Source organism: Hydra vulgaris, chromosome 02, assembly GCF_038396675.1.
Source record: "Hydra vulgaris chromosome 02, alternate assembly HydraT2T_AEP".
NCBI classification, from domain to species: Eukaryota; Metazoa; Cnidaria; class Hydrozoa; order Anthoathecata; family Hydridae; genus Hydra; species Hydra vulgaris.
In genome coordinates, this window is record NC_088921.1 from 43,279,276 (window position 1) to 43,294,030 (window position 14,755).

The 14,755-nt window shown below is 27.2% G+C and overlaps 1 protein-coding gene across 1 annotated transcript in view; it reads left to right on the forward strand.

Annotated features, from left to right (window-relative positions):
• Positions 1 to 14,755, forward strand: part of LOC100197014 (uncharacterized) — a 75,709-nt gene continuing 60,954 nt past the window's right edge. The window contains exon 1 of the mRNA XM_065790997.1: positions 1 to 576. Coding sequence (XP_065647069.1) covers positions 145 to 576 — 432 coding nt within the window. The 5' untranslated portion in view covers positions 1 to 144. The remainder of the gene's footprint in view (positions 577 to 14,755) is intronic.

The following is a 14,755-nucleotide window of genomic DNA, read 5'->3' on the forward strand; positions in this document are numbered from 1 at the left end:
GTCTATTTAATTTAAAACGATAGAAACAAAGCCATAATTAGCAATAAGTGTTTTAAAAGCTTAACTAAACAACATAATGTTTTTAAAATTTGGTAAAAATTATGTTTGAGTGTCAATGTTATAATAGAGTTTGAAGATTGAATAATGTTTGAAAGGTTTAGAAAGAAACATTTAGTTAAAAAACACATTGAATCAGAAGTTTTCAATTCTACAGAACGCGAAGATATTTCGACAAATAGCAATAACATTGAAGATTTTAATGATTTATCATTTATTCTCGATTATATTGGATCGGATTATGTATCCGAAGCTAAATCAGAAGCGATAATTTTAGACACTTTGAAAAAAATAAAAAAACAACATAGAAAAACTATTAGAGTTGATTTTAGTATTAAAAATGGTATACTTAAAATTAGCGAGTGCGAGCACGGTGCTTTACTTATTACAGCCCCATCTTATGCAGTTGCGTTATGTGCTAGAGACGAGGTTCCTGGTTTTGAAACAAATTTTGGTATCAATATTACAAGAAGAAGAATTCACATGTGCCATGTGTTTCAAACTGAATCAAAATTGGAAGTAATTATTTTTATATATTTTTAAGTTTACTTTATTTTATACTAATGGACTTACTTAAATGTAGAAACTTGAGGACTTTTTTTTTTTAAATGAGACCCTTTTTTTAGGTGTATCTGCTATATTTTAAAAATATTCACTGTTTCGTTAAATTGAATAACTTTAACAAAAAAAAACACACACAATTAAAATCATATTCTATAGAAAAGATACCTTACAAAATTTTATTGCCAACCTCACCTTAGTGGAAATATTTAAGATTCCATATATTTTTTTCGTAGATTTAATATATTATCGGTAATTAAAATACATAGTTTCGTAAAGCTAATGAATAATTTTTAATGGACGCAAAATGAAGAAGTTCAGAAATAAATTGGGATTCAAACTTTTAACGTTCATTTTTATAACAGACCTTTGAGTGGCAATTTGTGGTCTTTCTTCTTATTTCATTAGTATTAAATAATTGATAAATACTTATTAATAAATCTTACTAATTTTATATTTTTCTAATTGCATATTTACTAATTTTAGCTAATTGTAAAATTTGATATGATCGTGCATTTAGGACAAATGATTTGTGTAAGTTATGTGAAATAACGTATTAATCTGTTACTGTAGAATACTGTTATAATAAAGCGAGTAATTTAGTTTTTAGTCCAATCCTTCCATAATTTTTTACTTTAATATCTTCTTAAAGAGTTTGTAAACAAAAATCCAAAGCAAATTTGAACAATTATTCATGAAAATGTTCTTATATATTCTATAATTTGGTCAAAAGCGTGTTATTTCCAAAATTTATTATTGTTATTAAATTATTTATCTAATTTTTTAAAAAAAACATTAAAACACAAGATAAATCAACAGTTAAGTAAAAATAATTATGAATCCAATTAAAATCCCGAAAACATAAATCTTCATAAATTTTATTTCAAAGTCTTTCTTTATGGCATTTTCCAGTGGAAAATGAGCGACCGAATATCCAACTTTACAGAAATTTTAAAGCGATTTCTTTTTCCAACATTATTGTTTCATTTTATCTTTTATGTCTTAAAAAAATTCGATTTTTAGATTTGGATCAATATACTTATAATTGTATTTTTTGTCTTGTCCTTACTATTTCTCAAAAAGTCGTTATTACATTATATAAAGTCTAAAATAATTTTTCATAATTTCATAAATTAAAAAAAAAAAATATTAATATTATTATAAAAATCAGTAGTACATTGAATCTTTAAATTAATATATTACAGAATATATTCAATTTATTTCTGTAAACTGCAATGATTTTTCATAATTATTCACTTTATTTAATTTATGACTTTCGGCCAAGCAAAATTGCTATGTAGCCTATCAAATAAAAACTTTGTAGCCTATAAAATAAAAACCGTATTAAATAAAAACTCGTATCAAATAAAAAGTCGTACCGAATCAAAACATCAATTTTTGTTTGATAAATAAACTCTCTAAGGTGGTACACTACTAAAAATTATTTTTTTAATAAAAAACTGAATAACACCAAAAACTAATATCTTATCACTAATAACAAGTATTAAAAATTGAATATTTTAAATATAATTTGTTTCCAACAGTTTTTAGAGTATCTTAATACAGTTAAATATTTTGGAGCACTTTATAATAATCAATATCAAATATTTAATTATCACATATCAGAACATATGAAATATTCCTGTTTTTATTATTATTATTGATGTTGTTGTTGTTATTATTATTAGTATTAATATCAGTTATTATTACTTTTTTCATCATTTTCTATAACGTTATGTTGTATATTCAGGTATTTACTTTATATTAGTACTTGTACTGTTGTAAATTCCTTTGAAATGTTATAATTTATTTCGAAATATATTTGATTCGATTTGATTTAAAGTCAAAAGTTCTTTTAAAATTATTTTTAAAATGGTTTTAAAAGAAAATTTAAAAAGCTGTTTAAAATGGTTTTAAAAGAAAATTTAAAAAGCTGTTTAAAATGGTTTTAAAAGAAAATTTAAAAAGCTGTTTAAAAAGTAACGCGGCAACTTTTACATTTTCAATTAGCTACTTTTTACTTTAACTTGAGCAAACCGACCGGTAACGTTTACTTGAGCAAACCGACCGGTAACGTTTACTTGAGCAAACCGATAACGTTTACTTGTACTCTAGTAAAACTTAAGTAACAGTACTTTACTTGAATATAAAATTTTGTTATATTTTTCCACCTTTGAACAATATTGTCTACGGTTGATGTGATGGTAGATCTGTGGTCGTCGTATTTTAAAACATTCAATTAATAGTTCATCCCCCCCCCCCCCCACTCTCATCTTTCAAAAAAAAACAAAAAGATTTAAAAGTGAATAAAAAGTTTCTTTGGTAATTCAATGTAAAATATTGAATTGCAAGCGAATCATTCAATTCCTTGATACGGTCCCTGTCAGAGTGTGTGCTATTTTCTTTAGTAGGAACGGTTACCTGTAGACATGTAAGTAGGTATGTGCAGGCAACACGTGTTGGATGTTGGGAATGTAAGTATTTAATCCTATAAATGTGTTTCTAAAAATTTATTCAACTTTTTTAATTTACCCCACGGTAGACTCTGGACAGACTGCCTGAAGTCTCCCCCTCCTATTGCTATAATCATATTTTGTTTGTCAATATATTATAATAAATATATTATAATAAATTCTAAGCATTTTATAATAATATATTATAATAAATTCTAGGCATTTTATTTGAGCATTTGAAAGTGTGCTTTACATGCTATACATGGTATTAGCAGTCAATACTCTGACTGTTTTAAAAAGACTAAATATCAGATTTTTAATTTAACAACTTTTGATTTAACATCTTATTTCATTTTAAGTTTTTTCTCAACCTTCATTGAATTAAATCCCTCCATCTTTATTTAATTAAATGTCTCTATCTAATTAATTAAATGCTCCATTTTCTAACAAATAAACTGCAAGGAGTTTTATTTTTGAATATGCAGAGAGAAACAGTGTAAAGTATCTGCCAAAATGGAAGGAATAGAAGTCTACAAGACTTAATTGGTTCTCATCTTATAATATGAAATATTATCCTAACCTGTTAATATAGTAGCTCCTAGTGTCACTCAAATAAACAGTTTCAAGAGTAACGGTAGCAAAGTAACGGTTTTGTCACATGACTTCATAATTCACAAATACAATTATCGTAATTGTATTTCATAAATAACTAAATAATTAAATTATTTTAGATTGTACAACACATGTTAAACCAGGGGCGGATGCAGAAAATTATTTGGGTACGTCCGAAAAAAAAAAAAAAAAGGTCCTCTAATTTTAAAGGTTCTGAATTCTAAGAACTAAATGTTCTTAGAATTTAAGATTATGGTGTAGGGGGCCCATTCCCCCTGGATCCTGGCTGATACCCCATTATAAAGTTATAGGATTACATATTACTGTTTCAAATTTATATATTTGTTATTTAAAAAATTCTTTACATTAGGTATTATAATATTATAATAAATAGCCGTGATGTAATAGCTGCATGTTTCAGAAGCAAGATATCCCTGATTCAAAGAAAGCTTTGGTAAAGAAGGAGACACGAATTTCCTAGTAAATCCTCTTCAGCTACGCTCTGTGATAAGACTGTTACAACTAAGGGCACCTAAAAACAAAACAAAAAAATAATCAATATGGAGTTATATAAAAATATATTTAGTGTCACATTCTAGTATTCCAGTCAGCTAAAAAAAAATTGTAAACCCATCTTCATTCTTTTCAATCTTGCTGATAAACAAATCTAAAAAAAATAAAATCATAACATTTGTAATCTTAACACAAAACTTTAAAAGAATGAACCGTAACAAAATCGATACACCTGAAGGTAACAGCAAAAAACATTGTATGCCAATAATTAGTTCATGCTAAATTATGTTTTATAAAAATGTGTGGCTATGAAAATAGCCTTTTACCTAGCGGTAATGAATTTTTAATTTTTTTAATTTTTTAATTTTTTATTATTTATATATTAATTTTCTACTTTTATTTTTTAGTATTTTTTTAAAACTTAATCTACGATTATTAATTTCAAATTTATCAATAACTTTTTCGATATCTATTACTGACTCTATATGAATATTCATCAAAGCTAAACCATTTAAGCGTTCCTCTACCATTGTGCTTCGCGTATAATTTTTCAGGCGCCGAAGCGAAGAAAATGTGCGCTCACATTCACATGAAGTTAAAGAAAAGGTAGCAAGTAACTGTAGAATAATTTTTATGTTCTCAAAGCCAGGAAAATTTATTGCTTTTAAAGTCTCAGTAATATTAGAAGGGACATTACCTTCAAAATTTAACCAATAAGCTTCCCATAGGTCAAGCTCACCAGATAAAGCTAGTGGATTTGGTAAATCTGCCCTGTAAAATTCACTAAAAGGTACTATACATTCTTTCCAACTAGTGTCACGAGAACTTCGAACTTCTGAAATCATTTTAGTAGGAACTAGGACAAGCGCTTTATAAAATTTTATGGTAGTGTTGTCAAACCTTGTGGCTAGTTCAGTACTCAGATGGTCTAACAAAGGAATTGTGATTGCTATTTTAAAATAATCAGAAACACATTCCGAAGAAGCATTATTTCTGTTTTTTTAAATAAATGAAGTTCTTGACTTAGCTTCAGTAACATTTAGCTCATGGGCTATTTTTAGAGATTGATAAGATTTAAACCATCATAAATATCATTATTCTTTGACTGCAACATTCGTGTTACTGGAAGAGTAATGTCAAAGACATTTCTTGTTATACATAAAGCAACAATAAAGTCAAAACCTCTTATTAACTTCAGAAGCGAGGATGCACTGGAAGACGTTGAGTGATTAAAACTCTTATTAACATTTAAAGACATTTTTTCAAGACAAGAAACCAAAGGAATAAAAAGTTCTTGAAAAGTATCCAAAACATTAACTTTTTCTACCCAAAGTGTTCTGCAAACATCTTTCAATTTTTTTTTACCAGCAACTGGAGCAGTTCTTTCAATGTGCTCCTCTAAATTTTGTTGCCTTGTAGGTGAAAGATTAAAAAAGTATGATACATCTTTAACATGCGCCAGAAGATTTTTGACATATTGAACATTGCATGATGCACAAATGGCTAAATTAAGTCTATGACTGTAACAATGAACATATATAGCTTTTTCATTAAGATTTAAAACACGAGATGATAACCCTTTGGTGTGTCCAGACATTGCCCCAGCACCATCATATGACTGTCCTCTACAATTCATGATATCCAACGAAAAATCTGAAATACTTTTTAACAAAACACGAAATAATCCTTGACCAGTAACACCGTTAGCGCAATGTAAGAAACTAATAAATTCTTCTCTTATATTGAACTTGGAATCAACAAATCGTATTACTAATGATAGTTGTTCTTTATTATTACTGTCTGAGGCTTCATCATTTATAATAGAAAAATACTTAGAGTTTTTAATTTCTCCAATTATTGCGTCAGTAACAACTTCTCCACAACACTTTATTAGTTGATTTTGTGGTGTCTTAGATATGTAGGAAGCATTTTGTTGATGATACTTAAGATGATCTTCAAAAATTTTATCACCAGCTTGAACATGGAAATGTAGCAATTCAATAAAATTTCCTGCAGTGCGAATATAAAATTCACCATTTTCAGAATGAAACTTAGAGTCGTCTCTATGCCCACGTAAAGAAAGCCCAAGACGCCCACAAAGAATAATTGTTTCAATAATAGGTTGCAATAACTGTCGATTTTTGGAAATCTGTGATTGAACTATTTTTTGAGATTTAATGTCTATTGATTCTGTTTTACAAGACCAAATCGATGATAATTATACATAATAATTTTTACATGTAAACCTTTATTTCTGCAGACAGACTTATTGTTTTTGCCAAACACATGTTTCTGAAAGTAACGAGAAGCATCATTCCAGCGATCATAAGGCTTACTAAATAAACCTTCAGCTAAACTACATTCAGATGGAAAATTGTGCCCAAAAAGTACACAAGGTAAACAGAAAGCTCCATCAAATATATTTGAGTATGTAAGCCATGGAAATTTTTCTATTCATATAAATTGAAAACTTCGTCCATTTTTATTTTTAGGAAAAATAAATTTCTTACTAGGAACAAAAACAGATCGAACTAAATTTTGAAGTTCAGAATTATTTAAGGTTTTTGCAACATTTGAATAACTAGTATAGTTAGAAACCAAATAACCAATATCGTAATTATTGGAGGGTAAAGAAAATGGTTCACAAAAAGTAATTTTACTAAAATTGGATAAAGATGTAGATGATTGACTAGAAACTAGCATTGATTTATTTTTTATTTTTTCTTGCAAAAGATTACAATCTTGATGTTTAGATTCAACATAGAAATTTATTTTAGTATGTAACTTTTTGCCAATTCCATCGCAAATTTTGCGTTTTAAAATCTCTCTCATTAATAAAGGAGTATAATGGTTGTGTTGAAAAGGAGAAAAAAAATTTAAAATACCTTCGTAACAAAAAAGGAGATAAAAAGATTTAATATTGTTTAATGAATTTATACGAGGTAAAATAGTATGGCTAAATAAACTTTTATACTTTGGTAGACCAAAATCTGGGTATAAACTAGAGTTGTTAACCGGAATGTTTCATACAATTCCGGAAAAATAAAATTCTTTCGGAAGGATATTGAAAATAAGGAATTTTCTTTTTTCGTACCGAATTTTACGAAACAAAAAAAACCGCCGATGTTCATTTTGCAAATGCTTCTTACGAAATGTTGTCTTCCGCAAGTTGAATTACGAAACAAAACTATTTTGCAACATACGAAAATAGGGCTTACGGAAGTCGCACTTGCGAAATGAGCTATTTCGCTAAACGACGTTTCGGAGTCTATAACAAAATTTTTTTGGCCAAACTGATATAATTGTAAAAATTAAATTTTTTATATACCAAAATGTTTATAATAAAATTTTATTTTCAGTATTGCAACATATGAACATTTTAAGGTTTTATTTTTTGAAATAATGATAAAAAACCAAATTTCTTTCGAAACGAAACTCTTTCGCACTGAAACTTGCGAAACAACTTCATTACGGAAAAACACTTACGAAACGCGGCATATTAAAAATATTTAAATACGTTTTATGAATCAAATACGTATGATTAGCTAGGTAACTAAAATACTAATTATTATAATAATTATTGATATGTTTCAGTTAGTAAATTTTTATAAATAAACCTAGACTTTCATAAGATATACTAAAAATGTTTTTCAATGAACAAGAGTTAAATAGTGAACATAACTTGAACAACATAAACTTTCCCATTTTGAGGGAAAAAAGAAAATTTAGAGCATGTAAGTCATTTGTTTGGGATCATGTAGATTTGCCTCAAATAGTAAATCGGTTAAAAAAAAAGGGTCGTTATCGAACTAATTTTTAATGTAAACTTGTCGTTAGCTTAACTCAAAGGCAGTTTTTTTCCTGTTCCTTTCTTTATATTCATTACTTACCCGAAGTTGTGAGAGAGCAGTTAATTAGCCCCATGAGTCAGTAAGTTAATGGAAAAAAAGAAACGGTTTTATACGAATAAAATTTCGTGATTGGGAAACAATGCTGTCGTTGAAATCAAAAAAAGATATAGGTCATGTAGTCAATCCTAAAAAATAACTACTCCATAAAGTACGTACGCTTTAAATTTGATCCTCCCCTCCCCCGCAATTTTCAACATCCCAACGTTATTGGAACTATACAACCGCTGAAAGTTATAAAGCTCTGGCTATTTTGGAGAGCAGTAAAAATTTAGTTGCAAGATTTTGCAGCAAAAAAGCGGGTACGTAAAATACAACCCTTTCCCGAATCTTTGCCCCGGGAAAAAATTTAAACATAGAAGCTCACCAGGATTATACAAGCGCTGAAAGTTTTAGAGCTGTAGTCTAAAAATTAGTGATAAATTGACATAAAATGTAATGGAACCAAATATTTTACTAAGTTTTTATGTATAAGAATATAAATAGTAAACCTCCATTTCTGAAAAGCCAAAGACAATAAACAACCGAATGTCGGAAGTGAACCAAAGTCGGTACTTGATAAATATTAATGCATGTAAACACTGGTATAGGGACATGTTGCGGAGGAAGCGTTGTCCTTTCCCTCAAAACTAACTTAAAGTTTCAGTTTTTTCTATTTAAATTTTAGCTGCGTAACTTTCTTAACCTTTCTAGGTCACTGTATATATATATATATATATATATATATATATATATATATATATATATATATATATATATATATATATATATATATATATATATATATATATATATATACAAGTATATATATATATATATATATATATACAAGTATATATATATATATATATATATATATATATATATATATATATATATATATATATATATATATATATATATATTGTCCTTTCCGTCAAACTAACTCAAATTTCAGTTTTTTTTTATTTAGATTGGAGTTGCGTTAGGCCCCCCGGATATTCTGTTTCAGCAACTCCTTCCCCCTCCCCCCCCCCCCCCCCCCACCTTCGTCCTAACTTTCTTTATCTTTCAAGATCACTGTATATATATATATATATATATATATATATATATATATATATATATATATATATATATATATATATATATATATATACACACACACACTGAAAAATAAAGGTAGAAACTTTTAGTTAAGGTAGGATATGAGATATACCCTTAGTAAGGTATAATTTTTTACCTTATAAGGTAGAAAATTATACCTTTAAGTTAGAAAATTGTATGACAAATAATTGTTTTTAATATAATTTTCTACCCTAAAAGGTAGAAAATTATACCTTACTAAAGGTATATCACATATCCTACCCTAAGGTAGAAATTTCTACTTTTTTTTTTAGTGTGTGTGTGTATATATATATATATATATATATATATATATATATATATATATATATATATATATATATATATATTATATATATATATATATATATATATATATAGATGTATATATATAGATATATAGATATATATGTAAAAACTATTGAAGAATCATTTAACAACATTATTTTATTTAAATAATAAATAATAATATTTTTTTGTATAACAGTTTAATGAATACTTTCGAGTTTATTCCGTAAGCGCACATTCCGAAACGCTCCTTCCGTAAGGAACTGTTTCGCAAATATTCTTTCGAAATGATTTGTTTCGCAAGTTTCTTTTCGTAAAGAGCTATTACGGAATAATTATTATTTATTTTTTTCGTATAACGCATTACGGAAGGTGAATTTGCGAAAGAACATCTTCCGCAATAACAACTTGAAGATAAAAATGCGAAATTTTCGTAAGTTTTTGTTTACGGCGAACAACCCTAGTATAAACATTCTATTTTTTTGCTGCAAAACTTGACAATGCAAGAATACAAAGGAAAGAAAACCAGTTTTTATCATTACAATTATAAACAGCTTCCTCTTGTACCAATTTTTCACATTTTTTTCCTGTATCCAAAGAACTTAGGGAGACTGACAAAGGAAGAATGTTATCAAAACATAAAAAAGAGCTTGGATTATTGTTAAAAAACATATTGAAAAGTTGGGTGGTTATAATAAAAATCAGCGTTTAGGAAAAGTTCAATTGAGGTCAATAATCTTAAATCATTAACTATACAGTTATTCCCAGATAGACATAAAGAGATAGAACTGTATAGACAGTTTCCAGTTGTTTGAGACCTAAGATATACGTAAAATATAACAATTAAATAATTTTCATTAAATTTATTATGTGTATTTTTAAGTTTTATATTTATTAGTTTTATATTTATTACTTAAAAAAATCAATACATTGTATCAATAACAAAACAATATAATAAAAATATCAGTACTTTAAAACAAGAAAATTGCCATTATGTTTTTCTTTGAAAATCTTTGGAATAAAGATTTCATAACTTTTAAGTGTCTCATCTTTAAAAGAGTCAACAATATTGGCATCTTTAAAAGAACTGACATTTGTTTCCAATTTTTTTTTTCCAGGAGATTAATTTTATTTTGTCATCTTGCAGCATAGCTGTTTTGACTTCGTTATTAAGCTTCGTGATTTCAATTTCGAGCGACATTTTGAATATTTGGTAATTTGATAATTTTATAAGTTTATTATTCCATTTATTAATTTTGTAAATTTTATATATATCAGGGCGTATGTCAAAGGGGTCGTCCGACAATTTTTTTTTATCAAATATATCATATATATAAAAATTAAATTGTGAAGACTAAAATTTAAAAAAAGATTCACTATATAATCATATAAAATTGGGGACGTCCAATGGTGTATTGTATTGTGTATTTGTTATTATAATTTTTTTCACTTCCTGATAACCGTATAACAAAAGATTTTAATAAATATTTAACTTAGGGTGCATGTCGAAAGGGACGTCCACAATTTATTTTAAGTAAAGAGTTCTATTAATAATTTTTTTAACAAATTAAATCCAAAATTAACAAGAATTTTCATTTTATAGTGATTGGGAGCGTCAATTAATGTCTTTCAACAAATATTATTTATCAAAAATTGTTTTGACTTCCGGTTCATAACTATTTTTATGTAAACCTTAAATCTAGATTAAACAACTCGCTTTAAACAAGAACCCGTTACGCTATAAATATAACTGACTATAATTTTAACCCGATTCAACAAAACTGCAATACTATTTATAATATAAAAAAATATATAATTTGAAATGCAGTATATTTTATTAGTAACTTATTATTTGAGCATTACCCTTTTTTTTCTCAGACCAAAATTATAGTTCTGATATTTTTTGGGTACGTCCACAGACGTACCAGACGTCCCCTAGATCCGCCCCTGTTAAACGATCTAAATAAACAAGTGTAGTAAGCAAAGATTAAACAGATTTTTAATCAAATTATATAAATATTAGATTCAAAAATTGATAATGATAAATAAATAGTCAGAAATTACTATTAGAAAATATAAATAAAAACGTTGTTTATTATCAAATAATACAATTTAATATAAAATCTAAACAAACTTAAACATGACTCATTTAGTATTAAAAGAAATTTATAAGTAAAAAAGTAAATCGAAAAATTGAAAACATTTTTAAAAAAAGCTAAAATTAAGTAGAAAAAAAAAATTTATAATCTGTAATAGCAATTATAATTTTTTAACTAAACCAAATGGGTAATTGCCTAACTATTAATGTTTAGCAAATTTTATAATATAAAATATTTATTTAATAAATAGTTGCACTGAGCAAAATAATAAAATATAAAATTAGTAAGTTAAGTAAATCCAATTAAAAAAGAACATATAAACATATTTAACTTAAACTGTAATATACTGCGTAATAAATTGTAATGTACGTTAATGCAAGTTCTCAAACTTTTTTGTCTTGTTTGTTCTCGGTGATAACAAACATATTTTTTTTCCGGTCTGCAACATTTGTTTTTAAACAATATGATATGTTAAGTTTTAAAAGATATGTTAAGTTTAAACAATATCTATATATATTGTTTAAAACTTAACATATCTTTTGCGATGGAGTATGAAAATATGTATATATATTTTCTACAAAAAAAATAAAAATTATATATATTCAAATAAAATATATATATATTAATCTATTATAATTTAAAGACCGGAATTTTAATTGAATAGTTTTATGGCATTATAAAATAGGAATGGCTCACATCACAGTAATGTTTGAGTTTTGAGCTTAGACTTTTAAATAAACCTTAAGAGGTTTAAATTTAAAAGTCTAACTAGTCGTATGTCAATTTGTGTGTTCGTCACACTCATACTAATAAAAACTTTCATATAAAATGGGAAAAACAGATTTTAAACTTGAAATAACTAAATTTTTTCGACCTTTAATATGTTTGCAGACATATGACTGGTTAGAAATTAAACATATAACTTAAAACTTGTTTGAAAAAGATGTATTCTCAGTTTAATGTTTTATCTTAATTGAGAGCAGCACTATTTTATACCAAAATATGGTCCATCAACTATAAAGCAAAATTTTATATCTAAACTTGAGTAATTAAAAAAAAATTTAACTTTGTTTGATTTTAGACAAACTAAAGCGCTAGGAGAAAAAAAAACTTTTTTTTCTAAAAATTATTCGGGTTAAAAAAATGGACCTTTTTATAAAAACGCAAAAATTCGTGTATTTTCCAGTACATGCATTAACCGCGTTGAGTAGCATCTTATTTTTAAATATGCTAAATGGTATTTACAATATAAAATTACGCATTTAAAATGCGTACTTTTACAATATTTTTAAGTGACACACTACTAAAACAAAACTGATTTTTGAGTAAATTGTCCAAAAATGTTTTTGAAAAATTTTAGCCTCCTTCATTTGATATAACTATCTTGCAATGGTTATTAACATTAAACATTAAAGTGTACCAAAAAAAAAATATATACGTCTCAATTTTTTCCCATTCTCTAAGGTTCAAATAGGCTAAAATTACCAAAAAAACACTTTTTGTTCCAGTAAAAGTAATAGCAGTAAAACTTCATTTTTCAAAAAAAAGGTACAATTTTTTGTGAAAAATGAATCTTAAAATATTTATTTTTAGTTTAAGAAATCATTCTCTGGCCACCAGTATGCGGTTCTTTATTGTGTTGCCCAATCAGTAGTCTCTAACAAAGTTCTGGATCAATAGGATAATCTTTTTTGCGCAGCCATTGACACATTCAATTAGCTTCAAAATCCTTTAAAATATGTAAAATGTCTAACAGTCATTTTGCTTTATCTGCCATTTCAACTCTCCGACATGAACCTCAGCTATCTACCAGCTCAGTAAGCTCTTACATGCATAAATCACAACTTATAGAAACCCCGATCATAAAGCTCCGTTAACCTGTTAATAACTGGTAGCTTTGGTTTCCCCATATAAGACTGCTCAGTCATTTTTATCAACTTTTTTTTCTGATTCATCACCTAGGATGCATTTTCAGTCATCCTATAGGCAAGCAGGTATCAAGCATTTACCAAACACCTTAGGAATGAATTAGTAGTAATAATAACATTATTTTTAAAAAACTCTAAAATGTACTTTACCCCCCCCCCCCTCCCCCTTACAAAAAAAAAATAAGCAAGTGATAATATAATTTAACTATTAATGGAAGACTCCAGATTAATGAAAACGAAATAGTGGTACATCTCCTAATAATTAAAAGACAACTAGTTTACATAGCTTCTTGTAGTTCTCGTGTTAAATACCTCTGTGGTCAATGGGCTCTTGAGGAACTTCAGGGCCTCCCTTTTAGTGTTGTTTAAAAACAACCCAATCTGTAACCGATTCTAATCAAACCTGATGTGCTCCGCCCTATCCACCTCGTTCTGAGTCACCAGCCTTTATATAATCTCATCAGTAAGATTCTCCACAAAATGAGAAATGTGTACCTCTCACATGTGTTGCCTTCAGATAAATCAGAACAGAGAAGGTTGTGAAGATGGTAAAAATTCCAAAAAAGTACTTCAGTGTTAGAGTGTTGGAAGCAGTGATGTCACAGTATGTAACAAAAATCTGATCAACAATGTTGTAATATTCTCATATACCTAAGATCATAGCTGCCTGGTCAACTCTCTTGGAGTGTTCATCTTAGATTACTCTAAGATTGATGTCATTTGTGTTGTCAAAATTAAACGATGTGTTGAATCTTGTTCTTCACACTCATTAAAAAAGAAGCAACACATAATGTGGATCTTTAAATGTTTTACTATTGCAGGTAAGATATTTGCTAGGAAACCTTTGAGAACAAACTACAACAGACTTAGTAGATTTAAACCGTAAAGAATTTTAAAATAATAATCAGTATTTATTTATAAAATTGTATACCTGAGGTTTTCCAATGCTGGTTAAAATATTTTATCAATCAGCTGCCCTTGACAGCTGATTGATAGAAGACTTTACAGGAAACAGTAGCTTTTTGGTACTAGTGTATGTCTTCCTCTTTTTTCTTTTATTTGGATCTATTCTGACAGGACGACCAATGTTAGCCGCAAAACTGAACTTTTTAATTGACCAAAGATGACTTAAATTGGCATGTAATTTGTTTTTTTTATAAGAGAATTATACGTTTATGAACAAATAAGACTCAGGTTTATGTATGCTTAAACATTAAGCGTACTATTAGCAT